The sequence below is a fragment of the Phasianus colchicus genome, chromosome 13 (assembly GCF_987193195.1).
Source record: "Phasianus colchicus chromosome 13, bPhaCol1.hap1.1, whole genome shotgun sequence".
NCBI lineage: Eukaryota > Metazoa > Chordata > Aves > Galliformes > Phasianidae > Phasianus > Phasianus colchicus.
The window spans coordinates 18499672-18525250 of NC_143448.1; the positions used below are offsets into that span (position 1 = coordinate 18499672).

Here is a 25579-nt window from a genome sequence, read left to right on the forward strand (position 1 = left end):
CTTGGCGATGCATTTCATTTCCCTGTTCTGTTTCGTATAAACGAGTTCTCTTTCACTGTGTTGCAAATGCAGTCATTTCAGGAAGCAAAATGAAGTCACTTGTTTGTTTTAAATTATATACACTCACATGTTAAATATATTAATGCTCGGGAAAACAGATAGTTGTCTGATATGCAATGGCTAGCTTATGATGGTTGGGATCTCTTAAGCAATCCTAAGGGGAATAAAAGCAATTGGAAATCACTAGGCTCTTTTTCAGCATTTATGCTTTGTATGTCTTCAGTATTCTTGCTGTAAGAGTTTTACCTGCAGCCACTGTTGATTATGTGCATTACATAGTGCTGTATGGAATACAGCACGTGTTGCAGAGCACAGCAATCTTTCAAGAATGACACCTGTTCTGTTAAAAAAGAAGAAAAAAAAAAAGTTTTTTTTTTTTTCACTTGCTTACATTGTTACCAGAACTGCCCTAATATTTATCCATCCCATGGTTCATTTTCACTACCCCTGTATTGACGGGCCATCGTGTCTTCAGTGCACCACAAGAATAAGAACCAAGGGTTCTTATGGGACTATACTGATGGGCTTTAATTTTGCCCTAACGAGGTCCGTTTGGCACTGCATCATTCCTGTGAGATTGCTTTACAGTCTGAATCATCTTTTGTGCACATTTTTTGTGCATCGCATATTATGTGTGTTAACAACTGAGTTTTTTTGATGTGCAAATTCAGAAGCAAAGATTCTGGTTAAGGTAGTCCAGTACAGTAGATTCAGTCCTCCTTGCTTATGGCAACTGAAGCCCAAAGAGCATAGAACTGCTTCATAGATTCTTTGCATCCCTTGTGAAAAACACTGACCGAGCGCTACCAGAAATAGCCTGACGTCAGCAATTTGTGTCTTCTAAGGAGTTTGGTTTTAATTTTCATAACGAGAAACAAGGGTTTCTATTAGTTAGGTAGCAGAATGCTCTGTTCATCTAGCAGTGGCCCGCAGCTGCGTGTAAAAGCTGTAAGGAAACTCAGAGCATTTGGTTTTTGGCTAAAATAAGTGCTCGCTTCAAAATGTTTTTATTAAAAAATACCATGACAACTTTGGAATATCTGCTCCATCCTTGCTTCCCCCCCCCCCCCCCCCCCACTTTTTCGAGTCGTTAATTTACAAGCTAATGAAAAAGGTTATGATCACAATAAAACAACACGGAGCCATAAATCACAAAGCCTGTGAAAATACTTGGCAGTGTTTCGTTAGATACTGGTAAGGCCATATTGTATTCTGCTCTGGAAATGATGTGGTGGGACCAGAGACCCAGGTGGGAGCTGAAGGTTCAGATGTGCAGGGCTCCATGTGCCCAGGTTGGGTCAGCTCAGAGCAGGGCTGTGTGGGACAGGAGCAGTGCAATGCAATGCAAGGCTCAGCACAGCGTTACGTTTCCTGCTAATGTAAGGAAGGGAAACATTTTTCTTCAGTTGCAAAGATAAATATTGGCAAAACTGGATACTGTAGCTTGGAATGTCCTGTAATACAGTGGACATGATTTTAATTCTGAAGGTTTTCCCCATGTATTGAGGGAAAAGTGGCTTGTTTTCTCTTCACTTTTGCTTTTAAGTAATGTTGGGAATTGGGCTCAGCGCTCGGTCCTTCAGAATATTTGGCTGAGGCTTTTACACTGAGCTGTCATTTTATTTACTTGGTGTTTTGTGGCTGCAGTGCTGTCCCAGGTTACTGCAAAATTCTTTACTTTGTTAATAATGCTCTGCATATTTCAGAAGAAAAGACAACAGCGTTTAGGTAGCTTTACATTGAAAATGCAGTGCGTTTTGCATAGAAAAACTCAGGTGGTTTCATTATATAATAAATCTTTCATAGCCTTTGAACTGAGCCTTCAGCTCAGCCTGTCCCATAGGAGTCCCATCGCATTCCCTAAAACACACAGCCTGCCGTGAGCCAGTTTCCACAGCCCTGGCCTCTCTGCTGGGAACATTCTGTATCTGGGCAGTTCCTATTTACCTGGGATACCGGCAACTTCACTTCCTTGGCAATTATTCGCTCATTAGCCAGATAGTTCAAAATCCTGAAGTGTTTCATAATGAATTTTTTGGTAATCGTGCTGCCCCGTGAATCAAGTCAGTAACAACACAGGCATTACATAAATATTTTTCATTTAAAGTTCTTGGCTTTTCGTAAAAATAGAGAAAAACGCTGCTAAAGAAATGGAAAGCAGCACTTCTGAAGTCTGGAAGAGTTGTCTAATTGCCCCGAAATCGTTAATCTGAGGCTTTTTAGCAGTGTTAGTCAGAGATGACCAGTAGAAAGTGATTCCTATTAAAGAGATTTGGGGACCATTCACTTCTTGAGTAAGTAAAAACTTGGAAAAGGCTTGAAGATTAACAGCTTATTACTCATTTATTTTTGTACATTTCTTATCTAAGATAGATTTTTATCTAATTGCATTTTGAAGCAAAACCATCCTCCCTTTATTCATTTTCCTTTCAAATGCACTCAATCATCGTGATATTAAAACTGATTTGGCTTTTCAAGTTTCCTGGCGTGTTTTGTAGATCAGTTTTCCGAAGGTTTTATTGCACTCTTGAAGGCAGTTCATGCTTTTCTTTCTCTCGGTCTTCTCTGTCCCCATCTGTATGGCAGGCGTGCAAGTAGAACTAAAAAAAAATTAATTTTATTATAGACTCATAGAATGGCCTGGGTTGAAGAGGACCACTGTGCTCATCCAGTTCCAAGCCCCTGCTGTGTGCAGGGTCTGCATGCAGGCTGCCCAGAGCCACATCCAGCCTGGCCTTGAATGCCTGCAGGGATGGGGCATCCACAGCCTCTATTTTAGCAGCTAAGCACGCAACCTGCTGCTGCCTACAGGCATGCACTGAGAGGGCTAAATGCTCTGAGAAGCCAAGGATGTCAATGCAGCAAGCTGAATCTAACCCGACTGCAGTGCAGTGCGTGAGCTGTGCACGGGGCGGTGGTTTGGGTGCTTAGCTAAAGGCAGACTGCTTGAGTGGGGCTCCAATGGGTGCAGGCTTCACACGCACGGGGCTGGGCGGCCCTGCTGTGCTGCAGCCCTGCCGTGTTCCTGCCTGGCCCTGCTTGCTTGATAGCCAAAATCTGCGCTACTTCCGTGCGAGGCGGCTGCGCCCGGGGAAGGATGGAGGCCAGAAGCATTTCGGGCATGGGATCAGCGTGAGAAATTCTTGGTGCGTGAAGCTCAGGGCTCTCTTTGCTCACATGTAATTTAACATGATTTGTATCTGTAATATCACACAGGCTGAATCCTCTCTCACCCTTCGCTTTGTTGGGTCGGGCTCATTATTTTCCTTGGACGGAAACCTTCCCCAGTTCTCCACCGCCGACAAACGTATTTAGGAATAAGACCAAACAGTGTTCGTCCTTTCCTTTCAATCTGAAATCTAATTTCCAGCCCCAGTAAAAACAATAAAACCGATGTTTGCTTTTCCTGTCCTTTTTTTTTCTTTTCACTTTCCCTCTTGTGATGCATGCAATATATTTTGAATTTTATTTGCGTATCCAAAATATTCTTATGGAAGCTTTTGAAAGCTAGCATTGCTTTAAGTGCACAACCAGCTCCTGGTCAAGTGTTTTGAGCTGAGTGTGTGAACAGAGACTTTTCTTGTTTATAACAAGAACATCAATTGCCAACGTGCTTCATAACTTACATTGCAAACAGATTTTAACTGTTTCAAATTGTTTCTCAGTGCAGAACTTTCCCCCTCTCAAAGCTTTTAAGGAGTCTGGCACACAACAAATTAATTGCAGATCTCTCTATTGCTGATTTATCTCGGAATCTAATATTTCACCAACGCGTTGACAGGATTTTTCAGCTCTTTATCAAGATATAGGTCTTATCGCCTGTGCCCTGTGTTTATCTGAACATACAGTAATACATTCTTACCCTGTTTCCCATAACTCAAGTAACAGTAGTGCTCAGCAGTTGGTTGTTTTATTATTTTTTTTATTGACTGTCATCAATATTCCACCATAAGTTTTATCCTGAAGGCAGCCTGTTGAGAATCAAATAGATTTTGTTGCTTTGAACTTTTTCGTTTTTTCTCGTAATCTCTTTAATGGAATTTCTGTCTCTCCTGGCATCCTTACTTCAGATCCTTCACACAGATAGATAAAACATGTGTGAGCACTGAGATACGACGTCTCTGCATACGAATGCTTGTTTTCAGGTTCCTTCTATGTGTCATTTTTTTACAGCTGTGTCCTGGCCGAGTCATTTTCAGGTGCACCTCAGTGCGGAGCCATTTGGTTGTTAGCACTGTCTGTGTGCTCATTCCCTCCTTGTTAGCAACGAGAGTTTTCAGCCCCTTCTTACAGCATTAACTGAAAGTTTCATAATTGCATCTTTGCCTTGGTGAAGATCAGCACTCATTACCTCTCTGAGGAAGCAACCATTACCAGCAGTAACTTCAGTAAGCATCCTAGGGTATAGTTTTGTTCATTGATGTGAAGTAGAAGGGAATGTGCAGCCTCAGCTGTGGGTTTGTCCACAACAGCATCACACACTGCCCAGGAAAAGCGACAGTGCTTCTCTTTCTGTAGGTAGCTGCTGTGTTTTGCTCTCTTGTTCTTAGACACCCCAAAAAGTCCAAAGGGAATTGTATAACAGAACTGCTTTCCCGTGCCCTGATGCATTAGGAATTCGTTTCTGAATGTCAGCGACTGCAGCCATGCTTTCTGTAATGAGATCTGTAATGGTTTAAAGACATGCATCGATCTGTGTGGAGCTTGCTCGTGCTCTCAAAGGAGCTCTTTGTGCATAAAACACGTAATAGGTCTAAGGCTGATCTGTGTGGCTCTCTGAAAAGACCACAGTAAATGTCACCAGTGATTTAGTTCACAAAGACAGCACATTTTTACAGTGGTAGAAATGACCACTGTAGCAAATCCTGACTTCAGTAAAGAAATATCAGAGGTTGTCAAACGTTCAGACTAGTGCTTCCTTTGTGGGTGATGCCTATGGATAGCTTTTTTTTTTTTTTTTTTTTGAGTTGCCTCTTGTCGTTTTGGAACACGTTAATGCAGTATTCAGTAAAAAAATCTGGTGTGGACCCATGACCAGCAATGGAACAGCTCATTAGGCAGAACAGTGCTGATGTTTGCCACAGCTGTTCAGGAGATTTCAGAGGGGAAAAACAGTTGAAAAATCTGCAAATGAGCTGCATCTTGAAGGGACGCAGCAAGGAGTGTGTCTGTGTTGGAGTGCTGAATGCTGCAGCTGAGTTTGTCGTCCTGTTCAGGTCTGCTGGCCTGGCAGGGTAGAGAAGCAAAGCGTTAAGTTGCTGAGCCCTAATAATAAAAATCTTGGGACTGTAGGCAGAAATTCATCCTTGGATGAATTCTCTTCTCTGCATTACCAGGGAGAGGAGCTTGAGCACTTCAGGCTGAGCAAGATTTCATACTTATCTTCTTCTCATTATTTCCAGCTGTGTCTGCACACTTGGGCAATTAACTTAAACCCCTGTCCAGTTGTGTTTGGGAAGTGTCACTGTTACAAAAACAGCCAGCAGTTTTCATTTATGTGTATTTTGAAGATTAAATTCTTCCCAAAGCATAAACCCTCAAACCTGTTGGAAAAGTTCCTGCTCACCACGCTCCTGTCTGCCAGCATCTAAACTTTAATATCTAGTCACTAACTATAATTTCTCTTTTATAACGCTGGCTACTCAAAATCTGTGATGTACAGATGTGGTTTGTAAATTATCATAAATGCTAAGATGGATAATTAGTAAAGATTTTAAAAAATCTAATTGTGGTTGAACGGCGAAAACATTTTTAATGTAATCTTTTTCAGTGCCATTTTGTTGCTTACCTCCCGTGTGGATAATTTACTGCATAATGGGCTGCTCTGTGCTTTGTGTGATCTAATTTCTAAATCAGACACGTGGGAAAATGCAATAGGCACACCAGCAGGTAAATAAATATGTGAAGTATCAGAGGGAATAGTTTGCAAGCTGTAAATTTTCTGCACCCCTGGCGCTTCTGTTTTACTCCTCTATTTTTTCCTATGCTTTTATCTTCTTGCTATGGCAAATACCGAAGTAGCATTTGCTGCCTCCTTCTCCTTGAGCCCCATTTCCTCCCTTCCCCCTAAAGGCATGGATTTAATGGAGGTCAATGTGCAGTCTTTGCACCTTGACCGTTGTGATGCCAGCAAGATACAGAGGTTTTTGAAGAGGGAAATGTTGGTACCTAGGAGGAGATCGGCTCCAAAGAACACCGTATAAGGGGAAGTATTCCCTGAATTCCTCAGTTAATGGTGAGTTTAGGGTTTGAGTCCCAGCTGGAGCAATGCTATGCAGGTAGGCTGACGGGTTGGCACAGAGCAGCGAGGCTGCTCAGGTCTGCTGTCCTAATATCATGTTTTGTGTGTCTGATAGACTGATTTTTTTTCTCAGGAAAACAAATGAACCAAAAAAAAAAAAAAAAAAATAGTAACATTCTGTAGAAGATATTTAAAAAAAAAAATGCATTTTTAGAGTACATGCTGTATGGAATCCTTGTATTTAAAGCAACTTGGCATTTTGAGCTCCCAGGACAGTCTCAGGAGCCACGTGAGGGCTGCAAATCTGGTTTGTAAATACCATAATTTGTATCGAGAGCAGATTCGATCAAGTCCAAATGTTTCTTTCTAAAAGGCTGAATTCTCTTTAAGCCTTTTATTCTTCTCCATAAGAACAGCCAGCCGTGCAGCATCAGGCTCTGACTGTAGGATGCAAAGTTACTGTGCAAACAAAAATCTGATAACCTGAGTGAAATAATTCTTCCGTTAATGGACTGGAGGAAGGAATAACTGCTGCAGACACCTCTTTCAACTCCTTCAGTACTATTTTGCCAGTTGCTTTTAAAAGAAGCTCGCTGTGTTCCTCGCTTTGCGCTCACCTATTAGCAGCCTTCAGGAGAACATTATCGGGTTGTTGCTTTTATTGCTGCCCTGCCTTTTGAGTTACGTTTTGGCTATGGGAGTTGCCAAAAGAAGATGCTTTTCTATATAGGAGCGTTCTGTAGGTTCAGCGCTCGGCGTGCAGCCGTTTTCTCTGTGCATTGTGGTATGCTCAGTTTCCTAAGAGTAAAAATGTCGTTAGCAGACATCGCGCTTCCCACGGGCTGTAGAAAGAGGAGAGTTTCAAGCTGGTCAGGGAAAAGATTGTCAACAGCCCGGGGAACATTCCTGCAGCACACCAGTGCTACACTCTCTGATAATTCCTTTCTGATGTTATGAGAAAACCACACTTTAAACGTCTGCGCTTTAAAAAGTTGCTTTTTCGTTGTAAAAAAACAAAGTAATTTTAACCTTTTATGAGCACGATTTTATGCCGCTTGGGTGAGCTTTGGTTCCAGGCTCCAGTTGTGTGGTCACGCTGCCTGTTGGGGTCTGATTCCCCCTTTCCTCTCCCCCGCCTCCATCGATAGAAGCTTTTCAGTATGTGGGTAGAATGTTAGTCAAGTTGAACTTAATGCATACATGTATTACTGAACAAAAAAATGTGCTTCTAGCATTGATTTTAGGTTATATGCTAGTTTTACATTATCCCAGCTGGGTATTAAACTGAGTTACAGAACTGGCAGTGTGCTGGGGAAAGCCAGATGTGTACTCTAAGAAAACAATAGTTATGGGTTCAGAGCTTTCATTGAAGTCTGCTTCAAATTCACGCTTCGTATTCCTCTCCCTTTTCTCACCGAAAATGAGAAATAAAAAAAAGAAAATAAGATTGAGAGCTGTTCCAAAACGTGTCGTTAAAAAATGCAGATGATGATGATGGGAAAGTTTTTAACGTGTATGCAAATGCTCCCAGCGTATCCCTTCGGAGAGGAGAGGCCTTTGGCTGGCCCGCAGGCTCAGCCGGTAGCAAAAGGCATCGCCATGTGCGAGAACCTGAGCTCAGCTCAACTGCCGGCCTTGAAATGTGGGAGCCCTGCAGCGCAGTGGTGGGGATTGGGAGCCTCAGCACCAGTGGGCAATCCCTATCATCACATCCCATAGTAAGCAGCTGCCGTGGGCTGCAGGGAAGCGGGAAACGAACGCGAGCGGTGAACGAATGGGTGAATAAATGGCAGAGCACAGATAAGAGCATTGAACTTCGGTGCAGTCCCGAGGCTGTTCTTCAGGGGTGAAATTGCCCTGACAACGGACATATGGCCCAAGTTCAATCGAGAACAGGCACTCGACTACTGTGCCAATTGTTTTCCACCCCGAAACAGAGAGATTTTAATGATTTATAGCAGAACAGTGTGTACATGTTACCTAATGTGCTTAGAATGACTTGATAGAGTTTTCTAAGCCGTGCAGGAAGGGAAGTGGATAAACAGTCACGTCTTCGTTCAAAATTGAAACAGATGAGCTTTGGTTATCAGCTGTAGTGCTTTTTGCTCTGAAAATGCTTTCCTGTGCATCGCTGGGCGTCATGATGGAGGTTAATGCACGCAAGTCAAGGCTGCAATTTGGAAATCACTACCAGGAAAGGGATGTTATTTGTGCTCCCAACCTGCAATTCCCATTTTTAACACTTCGTGCAACTCCCGAAGGTCAGCTTACTGACCCCAACCCGAGAGGAATAAACTAAGGAGGAAATCAGTAACCAAGAATTAATTGCAGAACTGGGCAAGTATCATCTGCGTGGCCATAATACACAGTACACCAAACTGATGCTCCGTTAAGATCCATTCTCATTTTATGGCTCTGCATTAGAAGCAGCCTATTTTCATCACCGCAAACACGGGTGTGAAGGAAGCACCAGTTGCAGAATGCTTCCCCAGGGCAGTGCTCAGCTCTGCCTGCGTGGTGCTCTGACTGAAGGGGAAGCGCAGGCGAAGCTCCATTGCTGAGCAGGGCGCCGACGGAGCAGCTGAGCAGAAAAGATGAGGTTTCACGGCAGCATTTAGAACTGATTTCTTATCTGTGAGCTTTGATGGACATCAGAGGAGGGAGATTTGTGTTAGTCTGACAGATTAAATTTGTTGAAGAGATGACAGTTTTAAACATGACAGTGCATAGAAGCGAGAGCACCTACTTTAATAAAAGAAATCAATCATTTTTCTTTCCTAATGGCTTTGGATCGCTGTTGTCCAAGAGTCTTTTTGATGTGAAACATAGTTTTTTTGTGTTTTTTTTTAATAAGTGAAACATGATACAGAGTTTAAAGCATACATTCCATCTGCTTTTGGTTTTGGTCACTGCCAGAGCAAACTGAGCTGTTTGCAGTCACACTGTCCTTTTCCATGCTAGGATTTAAGCAGTGTAGGTCAAGTTCCTGTTAGTTTGGATTCTCTTTACATGAATTTAACTGTTAGATAAAGCCAAAATTGGAGCTGTCGGGTATGTTGAAATATTTTGAAATACTTTGTATTTCAATTAATTCATTCTTGTCATCCTTTTCTGTTTAAAATATCTGGAACCATGGCTTGCATGGAAGTGATGTGGCCACAATGACAGACGTGGAATACCATGGGATAGAGACTGAGCTCTTCTGCTGTGTGCCCCATAGCAGCCACCCTCCTCCTACCATCCATCAGCTTCCCTCAGCACTCATCCCAGTGTAACTGGGATTCAAAACAGAAGCTGATGACCCCTTAATAAGATGCTTGTTACTTACTAACACGCTCAATACCTGCTAAGGAAATGGTTGCAATGTTATGAACTGTATGTCTGTCTCTTTCTCGTGGTATCAGCATCTCTAACCTGCAGTTCTGGAGTTTATATACCTGTGCACATCCCGATGGAATTTCTCAGTTGTTTGTGTTCAAACCATGGGGTGGAAAAGTAAAACCTGAGCCAACTGACAGTCCTGTATCCCTCTTCACTTGTGCCAATCAGAGAGCATCTGCCTTAGGTTTCCTGGGTTCCTTGCTGGCAGGAAAAAAGCTGAATGTTTGAACCTGCTGTTAACTTCTGTCAGATTTACACTTTGTCTCATCCTTTCTACCTTTTTTTTTCCTTGTATTGTGGCTGCAGTGTAATTTTCTGTCTCAGTTTTCATGAGAAACTTTTAATATGGTTCAGGCAATTCTCAGGAGTGCTACTTTCTTACTTAAGCGCTCTGTAATGGCCAGGTATGTGCTTGCAGCTTTCTCCAGCTCCTGTGATCTATAGCTCAGGCACAGCTACAGGCACCTCCTCCTGTGGTTCTGCTTCCCCTTTGGAGCCATTGTGCACTTCTGACTGTTACAGATGGAGCTGATCACACCACTCCATAACTAAAGTACAAGAAGTAGTGTATTCACCTTCTTCTCCTTAGGAACCATGGAATGGCCTGGGTTGCAGAGGACCACAATGCTCATCCAGTTCCAACCCCCTGCTGTGTGCAGGTCACCAACCAGCAGCCCAGGCTGCCCAGAGCCACATCCAGCCTGGCCTTGAATGCTTGCAGGGATGGGGCATCCACAGCCTCCTTGGGCAACCTGTTCCAGTGCCTCACCACCCTGCATTGCAGTACTCCAGATTTGTAGTTCCCCTACCCATATAGGCTCGTGCCATTGTCACATGTGCTTTCCCCCATCCATATTTCTCCCTTCTAATAGCAGCATGCAGCGTATGGTGGGAGCAGTGTTTTGTTGCCTGAGCAACAAGCGCCAAACTTTCACATCTTATATTGCTCATTTTAAAAACAACCAACAATTCACTGCCAGCTGTGATGCAAACACTTGCAGCTCCCCTCCATGCCTCTCCTGTTTGGAATCAAACTGAAATCACTGCTCTGAGTGGAAACCCGTACTTTGTTTCAGAGCAAGATAAGAGATGTGTGTGATTCTGGTGGATCCTCAGTGATCTGGGCTGGCTGTTCTAAGTGGTGTATTTACTGCTAGTCTCATCACAGGGGGCAGAGCCTCTCTCAGCACCAGCAGCCCGAATTGTAGTTTGAAGTTATTTGTGAAAGGACTGAATGCTCTTTGTGCTGCAAGTGGCTGAAGACGTTAGCAGAATTCTGTAGTGTGTGTTTGTCTTAAAGCTAAGTGCTCCAGCATTTCTCTTGACCTTTTGTTTAAGCGTAACTTGTCCTGGCAGGATCCACAGCCTGCAGAATGAGACCAGCGGGGTGACATTTAAAACCATGTTTACATTTTTAGACTTGTCACACAAAAATGTAAAGGAAGACAGCCCTGAAAGACGAAGCTCTCCTCTCCCGCTTGGCTGTTATGTCACAACAAAAACTTTCCCACCAGCCAGATGCTGTGTGAGTCACCGTTTATTTTTCACTGGGATAACCTCTATCAGTGCTGGTCAGTGGGAGTGAGTCTGGGTCACTCAGGGCTGACTCCTCTGCAGCTCATACGCTCAGCTGCTCCAGCTTCAAACCATTTCTTTGACACTGTAGTATTTGTCTCTGCACTATCCAAACCATTTCTTAATAGCACTCAGTTCTGCGTTGACCAAATCCCAAAAACAACATTCTATTGGGAAAAAAATAATAAAAAAAATAAACCAAAAAAAAACAACCAACAAAAAAACTGTTTAAGCCAAAAGCTTCATTAGTATTTCTCGAATAGTGAATCATGGTAGAGAGGTTTAATGGTCTGCTCTTAAAAATTCTTACTTTTGGACGTAGTTCCATCCATTTCACTGTACCTACTGCTAACAGTAAGTGCTGCATCACAAAGTGTTGCAGCTGTGAGGATTTGAATCATCTTTCCCATTCTTAGACTGAATTAACTCAAAAGGTTTTGCAGGCTGTAACGATGCGGGAGGCTGAAATGCTTGGTGGTATATTGCTGCTTTTTCTTTTTCTTCTGAAAGATGGTTGAGATATGTGGAATAATTCTGGTGGGCTGATTATATCTGATGATGTGCATGTGCTTGAATAAGGTAACACATTGCTTAACCTAAAGAGAGAAAAGAGATGGAGGAACTGCAGCCTGAGCCTCACCTCTAGAGGAGAAGGAGAGCAAGAAATACTCAAACTCCTCAACTCAGGTACCTGTGCACAAAACTGTCTTTTGTGTAACAGCTCCAGCGAGGCTGTGGGTTGTGATTTGGGAAGTGCAGCGTCTGAGGAGAGCTGCTAGTTAACCACAGAGTTGTTTGGGGAAATTTCCCTCGGCGGGCCATTTCCTGAGAGCATCTTTGTACGAAAGATGAGTCAGATGAACGGTGCAGATTTCCTTACAAGCCCCTTAATTTGATACAGTCAATTTAGATGAGGTAATTCTTCTTTCCATATCCAAGTAATTTTTACTGAAATTACATCTGCAGCAGAACTGCCAACTAATTATAATCAAGGTTTGCACATGTGCCAGTTTGGAAGTACATTTTCAGTGAAGGCCTGTGTTGGGTTTTGGTTTATTGAGCATAATTTTATGGGGCTTGAGTTCAGTCCTGTGTGCATTGGACCCTTCTTGTCATCTGTAGGATGTGACCCCAAAGCATCTCGGGACAATACCTGTTCCTTTGCTTTGTTACCCATTTTCAGATGCTGGCAGGGACCTTATTGTCCATCTACCTGTGACATGGATCATTCTCTGAATTAAAAATAAGCAAACAAAAAAGGCTGATGTAGGTTTGAACTGCTTACATACGTGTGATGAGCTTGTGTGAAGTCTTAGATCACATGATAGAAAAACCATTGGTTTGGTCCTTTATTTCATAGTAATTAAGCCTGCATCCCTTTCAGCCAGTGCAACAGTACAAAGATAAAGTCTTAATTACACTGATTATGTTTTTCACTTGCCACCAGCCACTTCTCAGAGGGGCTGGGTGAGCTGAGTGAACAAACACAGGGCAGTGCTGGCCCAGCAGAAGCATGAGTCTGCACATTCACCCTTAGTTCAGGCAGGATGCTGGATGCCCCATCCCTGCAGGCATTCAAGGCCAGGCTGGATGTGGCTCTGGGCAGCCTGGGCTGCTGGTTGGCGACCTGCACACAGCAGGGGGTTGGAACTGGATGAGCATTGTGGTCCTTTTCAACCCAGGTCATTCTGTGATTCTATGAACCCGAGGGCAGGTTGTGAGCCCCTTGCCTTTTTCATGGACATTATGCATTTGTAAATACTGTGTATGGTATATGTATTATATCCAGGTATAACGGGTCAGACTACTTTGGTTGCATTGTGCTTTAGAAAGGGTTGGGGGGGTGTGCTGGTGAGAGAGGTGTCTGTTTTAAAAGAGAAACAAGAGAACACGAACTGACTGCATTTATTGGGCTCCCTTACGTTTCTCCAGTTTATTTACCAAATCAGATGTGAACGCTTTCCAAAGACCCCAGACTATTTATTTACAAGTTATTAGAGGAAAAAAAAACCACGTACAGGGGAATGTTAATAAAGATGATGAACTTCTGCCATATTTTCCCTTCCAAATGTCGATCCAGCTCTGTGCATCTCAGTCCAGCTCTGTGCATCTCACTCTCCTGTGCTCAGGACCCATTGCAGCGTTACTCCGACGGCTGCACTCTCCATAAAACCATCATGCTGAGGCATACCGGTGGCTTTATGGCATGCCAGGATTTTCAGAGGCTGAGGTTTGTCCCTTGGGCTTGCAGAGCCCTGCTTTCCATAGGGCTCTCTGAACGCAGCTTGCAGGGAGCAAGGTGCTGGGAAGGGGCTCCTGCTCTTCAGAGGCTGCAGATGGTTTAAATCTGCTAAGCCACAGCTTGCTGCCCCTTATCTAGCTCGATCCAACCACATTAACCAGAAAGATGGACATTTTTGTAAAGTTTGTTCAACTAACCACAATAGCTGCAGTTTGTGTTCGGGATTTGTCCCGGCGCATTAAGGGAATCTTAAAGTAGACATTATGGAATAAAGCCGTGCTGCTCGATATGCTCCAAGTAAAAGCAGATGAGATGGTTTATTATTTGTTATGCGAGGAAATAGTGCCACTGATAAAAACGTACTCTGGAATTACTCTCCTCATTTTTCCACACTTGGTAGACCCGAAATCAGTTTCGGTTTTCATGGGCTTTAGTTTGGGGAATGTAAAGGAGGTGCTCTCAGTTATATGGCTCTGTAGGGGTGTAAGTTAATGAAGTTTTGACAGATTTAAGGTCGCATTTTGCACGGTTCGATGCAGGACGCTTAGAAATACACAGTGGGGAGAGTTCCTCACTCCGGAATGGTCCTGTCTTGGACTTTTATATCTGCTGAATTTATTTTTGCATTGGCACGTTTTATGTAGGAAATAAATAGCAAATTTAGGTACAGTGGCTCAATGGAATCAGGAACGACCCAAAGTAAAGCTTTACAGACAAGATCATTAACTTCAGGATGATACCCTTAATCTTTAAGGGCACTGAATCCTTTTTATGTCGTTTCCACTTGCATTCAGTTTAGCATGCTTTTATTTTAAACAAAACGCGTCGGAATGGGAAAGTGAATGGGCTGCCTCAAGCAGTGTAATTTGCTGCAGAATCCTTATCAGACACAGGGCAGTGTTTGAGGACAGGTGAGCGGAGCCATTGGATTTGGGTGATGGAAATGCAAATAGGAATCTCTGTTCAGAGACCCTCGCTTGTAGTCACTTCATTACTGCTGGGTCTCCCACTCCCATGGCTGCTTCTTTCCATAGCCCAGGCCCTACCTGGTGTCTGTCCCAAGGGGAAAGCAGATGTCATAGTTTGATTTTTCCTTTGGAAACAGTTGTTTTTTTGTTTTGATGGAGCCCATCTGAGCACAGACAGATTGGGTGCATTTTTAATTCAATTTGATTCAATTTTCGGGGAAAAGTTTAGAATACACTTAGTAAATAATTAAAATGTTGCAGTACTTAATATGAATTCATATTACTTTATCAAAAATAGACTGTGTATTTTTCTATGGGCTTGACTGCCTGTACTTGTTGGCTTTGCATTTCCAAGGCACCATTCAGATCACTGAAAGGAAGCTCCGTAGCAAATTACTGTAGGCAGTGTTAAATTTACTGGAAATAATTTAGTTGATATATTGCAAAAATCCCACTGAAGCCTTCCTGCTTTGTATTTTCTGCTGTTTTCCCACAAATATCTTTGATTAATGCTATTTGGTGTTTCAATGAAAGATATGAAAGAAAGCTGATAATTAATGCTATGTAATGGCAGTGTAATGAAACGCTCAGTAATGAAAGTGAAAGGTCATGTATGCACTCTGATATGATTGACTCCACCTGCCTTTTAATTAAGCCAAATGCAAAGCAATGCATCGTGCTGAGAGCAAGTGCTGCAGGAGTGGTACTGCCAAAGCTTTGGCAACCTGCTTGGAGCTGTGCTTGTCCTTTGAGTGCATCAATGATGACAGCACAGGAGGGCAATAAAGCCATTGCTGTCTGTACATTTTTGCACCCAAACTGTCCTTTCACCAGGATTTTAGCTGCAGCATTTCACCGAGCTTCCCATTTTCCTCTGCAAATCTCCCAAACTCCCTCCTTCTGTGCGGCGTTTGCTCGGATGCTGTGTGTCAGTGTGACGGCGTTTTCAGCTGTGAACCATCCATGAACAGCCACCCTTTCAGTGAGTCAGTCTCAGTATTTAAAGAAACGTCATCTTTTATTGCATTCCTGCAGCAGGAATGGGAAGAAACGGTGGAAAAAAAGGCATTGAAATCCCAGCGTGTCTTGTTTTTGAGCTTTTTATAGGTAGGCAAACATATGGGCTTGCCTGGATTAATAAAAAAGCACACAACAACGGTAGCAAGAATGTGTTCTAGAAGGCTCAATCTGTCAAGGACCAGACTGAGGGCTTTGGTTTTTTGCTAAGCAAACTTCAGTTATCCTGAAACAATTGCCTTTATTGAAGGGTCGGGGGAGAGAGAGTGAGTTTAAAAGACTTTAAAAAGATGAACCATTTTCTGTGATAAGTAAAGTCAGCTGAGGATGTGATGATAGGAACTGAACCATGGTTGGAAATTGTGTTTGAATAATCTTGGAAGAAACCAAAGGAAAATCTATTATATTTAAATCTTTTTTTTTTTTTTTTTTTCATTATTATTATTATTTCCTGCCCTGGCAGATGAATGTTGAATGGAACTATTAGTTATGGGCAAAAATGGAAAGGAGGAGAGCAGAGCAAATAGCTGGTTTTCATTATTACTACTAATTTTATTATTACCACATTTTTCATGGCAAACTCACTGAAGACGGGACCAAAAATAGAAATCTGGGACCTCCCGACTCAAAGCCTTTATGTTTCCATCCATCAAGACTTTGAAAAGAGAAGGAGAGAAAAACAACAAGAGGGGGGAAGGAAGCAAAAAGGAAGGCCAAGGTTGGGGTGAATGGGAGCACAGCTGGATGCTGCTGCGAGGCTCTGCGGCTCCCATCCAGCCCACGTGTTGCTGTAAGGAGGGGTGGGTGATGTCTGTGGGCACAGCATCCTTCAAGAGAACGGGAGGGATGCGTCCATCCCTCGGGTTGTTTTATCAGATCCGTTGGCTCTTGAGTCTCATTGGAAGCCCTAAGGAAAGCAAATGTTTGGTCAGAGAGGCTGCGGTTGCGTGTGCGGGCAATGCCAGGAGTTCACACATCATTATAAACAGCTGAGCAAAATACTTTTCCTTCTGGTATTTCTAGGATGGTTGAAAATCAAAACTAATAGAAACGCACTTAGTGTTCTTTCGGAAGGAGTCGGGGGAACATTTTCTTCTTCTGAGAGCTGCTGGGAACGGTGAGGGATGGGGCTCACTGGTGCTCTGTGGTTGAGGTGGGTTGTGCACCAGGGTCACCGTGCAGTGCTGTCATCATTGAGAGGTGAAGGTTGGGAAGATCAGGCCAGGCCACCAGCAGTGCTTGAAGAGCATTGGTAGCTTCAACACGTCTGCAAAGAGGGGTATGTAAAGGTGATGTAAAGGCTCTGAGAGCTGAACATCTCGTCGCTGTCAAGGCAACAGCTTACACTACCATCAAGCAGTAACAGATAGCCAAACGTGCCTTTTTTCCAAATATTCCCCCCAATTATTAAAAAAATATATACTTTTTAAGGTCCGCTGGTTAATTTTATGGTGGACTTTTGTAGGGCTGTTCTTAGCACTGATCTGAGCCCTCACCAAAGTGAGCAGGAGCAAAACTCAGAGTCGGGTCCTGCTGGGTTATGTGCTGAGTGAGTGGAAGCTGCCTCCAAGCTGCTTGTTTGTGGGTGTCCAGAGCACGAATTAATCCCTTCTGTTAGAAGGAAAGTTTGTTATTTTTCAGTTTAACCATATTCTGTTACCTGTTTTGGAGCAGCGAGGCAGGATGTTAGAGGAGCCCAGCGGAGTTGGGAAAAGAGGTTCATTTTCAGGGCAGATTGTTAATTTTTGTGGTACAGTTCCTTTATTTTAAGGTCAAGGGCGGGTAAGAATCACAAGGTTGAAGTATTGGTCTGGGAGCCAAGTGAGCAGCCAAAGAAAAGCCATATCCTCACACCTGCCCCTATTGCTGAGGTCTCTGTTCCTCCACTGCGTACATAAAGCTGTTGATTCCTTGATGTCTGCAATTTTTGCAGCCTCCCTATAGTTTCCTATAGAATTTGTGGCATTTGCAAACACAACAGAACTGTGAAATGGGGCAGATTGAAGTCGTAGGGCTGGGGCTTTTATCTGGGGTCTGTTTGGATCCGCTTGGATCTGGTGTATGAACTCTGTCCTTTTTCACCTTTGTTTGTCTGTCTGCATGTCAGTGTGAGATTTGGAGAGAATTTCTTCGTCCTGGACCTTCCTGCCCTGTGTGAAAGGAAACTGGGATACCTCTTTTTCTGTGGCACTTTGAATACTGTGAAAGAAAGTATTGTAGAGCCCCAGGACCATAAGCAAACTTCCCTCTCCATTGGCCTCAATTAGGTTTTTTCTGAACCAAGTATCAATCAGTAGAGCTGCTGGAGAGAGCTAGGAAAGGTGACTTAGAACTGCTCAGGTTGGAAAAGACCTTAAAATCATCAGATCCAACCAGTAGTTGATCACTGTGGTCCTTTTCAACCCAGGCCATTCTGTGATTCTGTGATGAGGTCCCCATTGCAAGGGGTGCAGCTGGGAGCACATCCTAAGACAGGGAAGCTGGTGCTGTTAGCAGCTGTTGGCTTCTTTGTTGTTAAAGCAGTTTGCGTGCAAGAAAGGGGCTGGTTTGGTTGCTTGCAGTCGTCCTGAGGTTTGTGTTTCAGAAGTTAATGAGACAAAATACATTTTAGAGCTGCAGATAATCAATAGGACGGGCTGCCGTGTCGTTCTGACAAGGCGTATCATGTCGTTCCAAAGTAAATAGTGCAGGACAAGAGGCTTTTGCTTACTCCTGTAAAAACAGAACGCAGCATCCTTTTGCAGCTTGGTGCAAAAGGTACCTCAGAACATCCAAGATCCCCATCAAACCCTGCCAACACCCCAAAGGTCCTTCCTAGGGGTCACCTCTTGGCCTCCTGCACTCCCCAGGGAGGGGCTGTGCTGCCCACTCCTTCACGGCCACCCACCCTCCCATCAGCTGAGAAATCATACTTGGGTAAGGGAAGCTTTTGTTCAGAATGTTATTTTTGCTCTCGGTTCTCTTTCCTTCGTTTGAAAGGCATCTTTTGAGTGCTGTGGTTCAAATACCAGAGGTAGTTAAAAACAAAACAGCACTCGCAGCATATAGAAACCAAAACGGAATTTATATGTTTTGGCTGCATTTTAAAATGAGATCGGGGGACTTGCTGTTGTTCACATATGTATATTTTATTCTGATTTGTGTTTCAAGTAGTAAATTACAATTGCTCTCATCGCAGGGATGCGTTTAAGCAAGCAATTTTGGGTGAAGCATCTGCTCTTTTGTTGCTCTTCGGCTATCAGGGGACTCAGCCTCAACCAGTCAGCATGCAGATGTGTAGAGTCAGTGGCTGCGAGCATTAATTAGCAGTAATTTGTAAATCTACACCTTCGTGTACAATGGGAAGATAAACATTACTGTAAGAAATTGTCGAAAGTTGAATGTGTTTGGCTGTGAGAATAAGTATCTTGGCTCTGTCCCTCTATTTATATAACAGTGAACACATTAGTTGGGAGATGGCTGTGTGCTATTGACATTACTGCAGTGCAGACTGCTCGGTCTGTCCCACTTACCCTTTGCAATAATCATTAGCAGAATTATGAATCCTTCATCAATTATCTTTTGCAATGCTTAGAGAGGTGTCATTTATCATGAGGGCGGTAACAGCCCACTTCTTAGGAAAGCTACTATCTCTCATTGGAAGCAGTTTGCCAAGAAAACATCTTTTGAAATGTTTCCCAGCCACGGGAGCACAATATTTCCATGCAAAGAGACAGCAGCAAACAAGCAAAACTGAACAAGTCCTTTTTTTTTCCCAGCAAACCTGGCTTCTACCTTCTTATCTTCAACCTGAAGGTGCGAGAATGCTAGAAGTGAACTCAGTGTCTGCCTTTTGTTTTCCCCCTTTCTCTTTCTGCCATCATCAAACTGAGCAGAAGAGGTTTCTGAAGCAGCTTCCCACCAGCTCATCCCATGAGGAACCCGAGGCGACGGCACTGCTGTGCTCATCTGCCGGCTGGCAGAACAAACAGATCAGTTTTCATTGCTGCAATCTGTGAAACAGAACACTTCTCATACTTACAAACTATGCAGCACAATCAGTGCTTTGATTTTTCCTTCTCTGTGGCTTCTTAAGTCTACAAGCCTTGCTTTTGTTTGGGTTGCAAACAGGTACAACTCAGTAGAGCTGGGGGAATTGGATGCACCCAGAGAATACAGATGTGGGAATTGGACTGGTGAATTAGTGTGCTAACTATTGTGCAAATGAATTAGAATCAAAATTGACCTATTTAGCATAGGCCACCAGGGTGATATATTCCTTTCCTAGTGTTGTTACAGGTAGGGGATGACTTATTTTGTGTTAGGGATCATAAGAGAGCCAAACATTTCCAGGTATGGTGCTTGTTAACCCTCCCAGGGAACAGCTGCAGGAATCCAGGTCTCATAAGGCAAAATGCAGTGAGAATCTCCCATGTGTGTACCACGTCCTCTTGGAGACCCATATTCTTTAAACTGTTACTGATATACAAGTTTTCTCAAATTTCTGTTTAATCATTTTTGGTTTTGCATCTGTTTTCAGGTCGATGTTTCCTAATGCATTTCTGGCTGTGCCTGTTCACAAGCTGTTTCTCCTTTGCTCTGCTTGCAGGTGTTGCAGGGCGCTCAGCTGATAGCTGTTGCATCTGCTGAGCCTGCATCAGGAGGAGTTGATGGATCCCCACTGCAAGGCAGCGATATCCAAGTCCAGTATGTGCAGCTCACACCAGTGACAGACCACTCTGCAACCAGTCAAGTATGCCTGCGTATATGTGTAGATATATATATATATATCTGCCACACATATATATATTTACCTTCTGAATGTACTTAACTCGTTTGAAACATCTGCCAGATGAGCCATCTGAATGAGTTCACGGCCCTGTTTCCAAACCAAAACTACAAAAATTTAGCAAAAGTCATTTTCTTCAGGTGTGGATGGGCTCGAGCACTCATTCGAGAATATGATCCTATTTCCAAACTGCTTAAAAAAAAAAAAAAAAGAAGAGCCATCTATAATAAGAAACATCATTTTCTTAAAGGTAAAACTGACTATTCCTTCTTCGGCGTTGTTGCTCAGTGCCCCCAGAGAACAGTTATTTTGGTCACCATTGTTTTTCCGCATCCTTGAGGGCTGAGAGCCATTTTTACAGGACATGGAGAAAAACTGGCTTGGAAACTATCCAAAAAGTGTTTTTCAGACTGAGGTTTCTCTTAAAAAGGTTATTCTCTTTCTGACAGAAGTTTTCCAGTTCTTTTGATCTGCAGCCTGGATTTCCCACGGGAGCTGCAATGTATGCAATTGTAAGTGAACACTCGATGGTCTCAGTTAAGGTGGAGGAGGTGTGTTTTATTTCTGTTCTTGATCAGTTTGAACAGTCACGTAGCTGAGGCTAGGACCAACTCAAAGCCATGCCTGCTGGCAGTTATGGAAGACAAAAAAGCAGTTGTCAGATTTTTCTGAAGGTGATTACATGTTGTGCCACGAACCCAACTGTAGCGGCTCCTTTTCTAGAGAATGCTTAGTGCTGGTGAGATGTGTATTGTCTTACCTGCCAGAATATAATGCTAGCCTCAGCAGCCGATCTTAGAAGGGAATTTTGATATATATGCAGTTTTGCAGAGAGTTCTGATCTGGCTGCAAACATTTGGATGTTGGGTCTTTTGAGCTGCAAAAGAAATGGAGGAAGTCATGTTCCTTCCCTAGGTTTGTCTCTGTGCTTTCAGCCCTCCTCAGTCATCGATTCACAGTCACTTATAGTAGTGCTAGACAACGAGAGCATTGCTGATGGATCGTGCCTTATTTCTTGAAGCTGTGCAGTACCAAGAGTACTGCTGGTCCCATGCAAATAATGGGCATACAGGCATCACATAGCAAGAGGTGTTTCTCTTCTGCCATGCTGCTGTCCTCACTCCATGCTTTGGAGATCTCAAATCCAGCACCCAATGGCTGGGTCTGTTCCTGGAGGCTCTGCTTCCCCCCTTGGCTCCCACCTCCCATGGCAGGAGGCTGTGGTTATAAACATCAGCATTCATCTCCCACACGACTGGCAGCCACCAGAGGAGCTACTTTTCTCTTCAGGGACGCTTTGCACCATGTTAGATTTTAGTATTGTGGTTAACCACAGATTTATACAGAGCTGAAGAGAAACAGAAAAGGAATGTGAAATAAGAAAAGTATGAAAGGAAAAACAGACTAAAAATAAGTTTGCCATAAATATTTCCTCGGTTTACACAAATTGAAAACCAAGGATCTGATAATGAATCGGAGAAACCAACTTGGAATTTGCATTGCTCGGAGTTATGGGGATAGCTGTAGCTTTTTTGGCTAATACTGTGGGACAGTCCTACAGACTTAGAAAGGTCTTCATCAGAAAGGAGAGGTCATAGAGGTATCTCTCACCAAGACTGGAGCAACGATTGTATTCGTGGGCTGCTTTGCCAAGGTACTGAGATGTTCTCCACGACTTTGAGTCTCAGGGAGCTGTTTGCAATGAGTCCCTTCTCCGACTCCAGCTGAAGCACACAGCACTGCACGCTTCCATTCAGTGCTCTCAGTGCAATGCATGATTTTGCATTTGCAAATTGGCTGAAGGCAGAATTAAGAATGGCAAGTATTCCAGAAGGCTCTTAGTTCCCTTATAGAACAGATATAAACACGAGCTACTAATGTGCTAACATTCTTTCGCAGGCAATTTCAAACCTAAGTTGTGCTTCTTGTCCCCTTTGGGCAATCTTTTACGTTAGTCTGAATTTTGGAGAAACATTCAGCATTACCGTTATGCCTATTATTTGGTAGTTATTTTAATTCCATTAAGTTTTCATCTACTGGGAGAGAAAACTTGGATCGCTTGAAGACCTTCCTGCTAACAAACGTGGCAGTATGTTAGGATTATTCACTGCTCTGACACTCGTCTATTGACAGTGATCTATTGACACCAATTTATTGAATGTGTAAATAAGTGCCGAATTACCTCTGGGTACAGATCTTGTAGTGGTGTACAATTACTGGCCATAAATCAGAGAGATGGAGAGAAAATTTCACAGCCAAGTTGTCGCATAGAAGCAGTGCTTTATGATTTTGAATCTCCCGTATTTTCATTTGAATAAATAATCTGTGGCTGTATGGCAAAGCCTAAGGGAGAGGAACGCAGGTTGAATTTCCACCTCTGCTTCTCTGTGGTTCATCGAGCCTCAGACCCAGGCTGAGAGCAGGGAAGACATTGTCATAAAAGAAGAATTCCACGGAAACACTTCTGTATCCAGGACGTTACATAAAGCATCGATTAGATGAATTTATGGAGGGAAAATCCATCCAGGACAGATCTCCGGAATCTGTGGGAGTGTGCAGGAAAATACCATTAAGCACTTGCCCTTTTCTCAGAGTTTATCTGTGCTTGTGATATTGGCTGCTATCAGGGGAAGGATTATTGGGTGTGAGGGACTTTATCCAAGCCAGTACAGCTGTTCTGAAATGCTTCTCATTTTATAGCTTTAACATGCTCCGTGATCTGGTTTTCTGTACACTGGCTAACTTGGTCCAAAGGGTGATTTGCTGCAGGATTACCCTTTCCCAGCACTGATAGTACTGATGTGGGGCGACTCCATCTTTGATGAGACCTCCTTTAATTGCTTTTGGGTTAAATTCTTTCACAGAGGACTGTTTAGGCTTGGAAAGTGGGGAGAACCTGAGGCCCTTAGGAAGAATTTAGAGGCAAAAAATATTGGTAGCAGTATTCTCATTTGGCACAGAGCAGAGAACGACTGCAGGGGGTTAGGCCAGCAGTCTGCTCAGCCCGTGTCCTGAACCAGCAGAGAAAATTAGGAGCACAGAGCAAACAGATAATTATACTGTGGTAGTTTTGTCACCCTGGGACTTGTTGGCCTTCGTGCAGTTGCCATTGATGGGTTTTTCTTCCATGGCACCATTCAGCTCCAGCCCACATCCTCTTGGGCACGGACAGCTTTGGTTCTGCTTCTCCTTACAGCTGGTTCCTTTCTGGGAAGAGACATTTAAATAGGTTTATTTTTTTTTCCCTATTTGCTCTCTTTGTGCCACTCATGATGTTATAGACCCTTGTTATGGGTTTGTTCTTTCAGCCTTCTCTTTTCCATCCTGAAGAGCATTAGTCTTCTGCTTAGGTTTTGTATGGAAGCCATTCTGTTCCTCTGGCCATTTTTAGTGCCTCTGTAAGCACGCTTCTCTTTCAGCTGCATCGTGGAGTTGATATTTGTGCAGATATTGCACTGGCGTAGAGAAGAACTTTGTATTAGTGTGGTTTGCTCCTTTGTCTGCATCAGCAACAAACATTTTCATATTGATTTCCTGATCTCCCTTTTCCTTCTGCAGGGCACTGACACCCTCCAGTCAGCAATCCAACCAGAAATGCAGATAGAACACGGAGCGATCCAAATCCAATAAGAAAGTGGTGAAAAGCTGCGTGAGCTGAGATGTCAGCGAGCCACGGTGGGAAATGGAGCCCTGCAGTCGTCGTGCAGCCCCAGGAAGATGGACTCATAGGCTGACAGTCGCCCCTGTGCACACAGCAGGTTTCTGACCATCCGTTTGTGCTCACCCAGAACAAACCAGAGCCATTTGCTGCAATTGGAGCTGCACTGCTGCGTCTGTTGAGAATTTTACCCCTCGGAAAAAAAAAAACAAACCAAACACGTGGGCCTGCCCTTAGGTATATTTAAGGAGGAAAAAGTCGTTTTGGAAAGAAATCCAATTAATCGAAAACAGTGAGACTTAAATTCATGTTTCATCCTGTTGTTTCTTCTGTGAAATACACCATTTGAATGTCTGCAAAATGTCTTGGGAGGTGTATTGCTGCTTTGCAATACTTGCTTTACCACGTATCGAAGATCAAGAGCTCAAATATTTTTCACTGTTCAGACAGCTTTTTTATTTGCAATGGTGTTTATAACAAAAATGGAAAATATTTAAAAAAAAAAAAAAGAAAAAAAAAAGAAAAACCCCATAACTGCAAGTATTAGCCTTTTGCTGGTGTTTTCTGTTCAGTGTAATGAAAAATGTTTATTTGCAGAAGACTAACAATTTTGTTTGTACTGTTGCTTAACTACTTTTCTAGGGGAAAATGCTTTTAAATGCTGTAATTATGCATTTCTAATGAAAAAATAAATGTGTATTTATGAATAGTGCAGCTCTAAGTTGCTCTCTGCTGTAGGAATGAGTACAGTTTGACCAGGCTGTGCCATAGCTGTGTAGTTCTGGAGCATCCAAAGACAGATGCTGCCAGGTGAGCTCTGCTGTCCACTGAGAAGTGAGATGAAGTCTGTAAGGAAGATATCAATCTTAGATAACATTATTATCTGAATTTCCAGTACAAGGAAAATGGAATAGTTGAGCTTTTGAGTCTGCAAATCCTATTTTGTGCAGTGACATTATGAAATCGTTTTTACAAATGTGAATAATTCTTCTGAGCTGTTTCCTTTTTTAGTACCTCCTGTCTCCGTAGTGCAGCCATTCGGGGCAATACCTCTGTTTGGAATTCATCCTTTAAAAGTTACAGAACTTCTGATACCTGTCTTGGTATCCAGCCTGCAGCAGCAAGGTGAAATCCTCTCCCTGCCAAGACTTGTGGGAAGCTTGATATCGATTTCAGCAGAACTAGCTTTTCATATTTGCTAAGCTTGAGTGGAAAGGATGCGTGTCTGCTATAACCTGCTTAGAAAAGTATGGAATTCACTGGGGGAGGGGTTGGCTTGTATTTTTTTTCAGCTGTGTTGATCTATGGTTATTGCCAATATATGGCTCATACCACACTGAATATGTTAATGAGTGGAGGCATAGCTATTCGACATGGCTCAATTCAAGATAAAGATTTTTCTGAGAAGAAAGAGAGGCTGTGCACACCCAGTTCCTGGGAATGTTGTCCTTGGTAAGCACTGCACTTTATGTAAATTCTTGCTTTCCTTTAGGGCATTTGTTGACGCACAAATACAATGCAAACTGAACCACAGCCTGAGGAATACAATGTTTGCAACAGGCTAAGAATTTGGCTGCTCTTCAGTTTCTTCTTTTAATAGTGCTTCTCAGACTGGGTGATTTTTAAAGAGCTTGGCACCCAAACAGAAGCCTAAAAATAAAGCAAGGCT

General features: G+C 43.1%; 1 protein-coding gene across 5 annotated transcripts in view; it reads left to right on the plus strand.

The window, feature by feature from the left end:
* Positions 1 to 24358, plus strand: part of BANP (BTG3 associated nuclear protein) — a 127220-nt gene extending 102862 nt beyond the window's left edge. For 2 of the 5 annotated variants that reach the window (XM_031614968.2, XM_090149469.1), the window contains 2 exons: positions 20073 to 20216; positions 23811 to 24354. In XM_031614968.2, the coding sequence (XP_031470828.1) occupies positions 20073 to 20216; positions 23811 to 23882 (216 nt within the window). In that variant the 3' untranslated portion in view covers positions 23883 to 24354. Of the gene's footprint in view, positions 1 to 20072; positions 20217 to 23810 lie in introns of all 5 variants that reach the window. The other 3 variants (XM_031614967.2, XM_031614970.2, XM_090149470.1) reach the window with 3 other exon arrangements.
* Positions 24359 to 25579: the final 1221 nt, after the last annotated feature.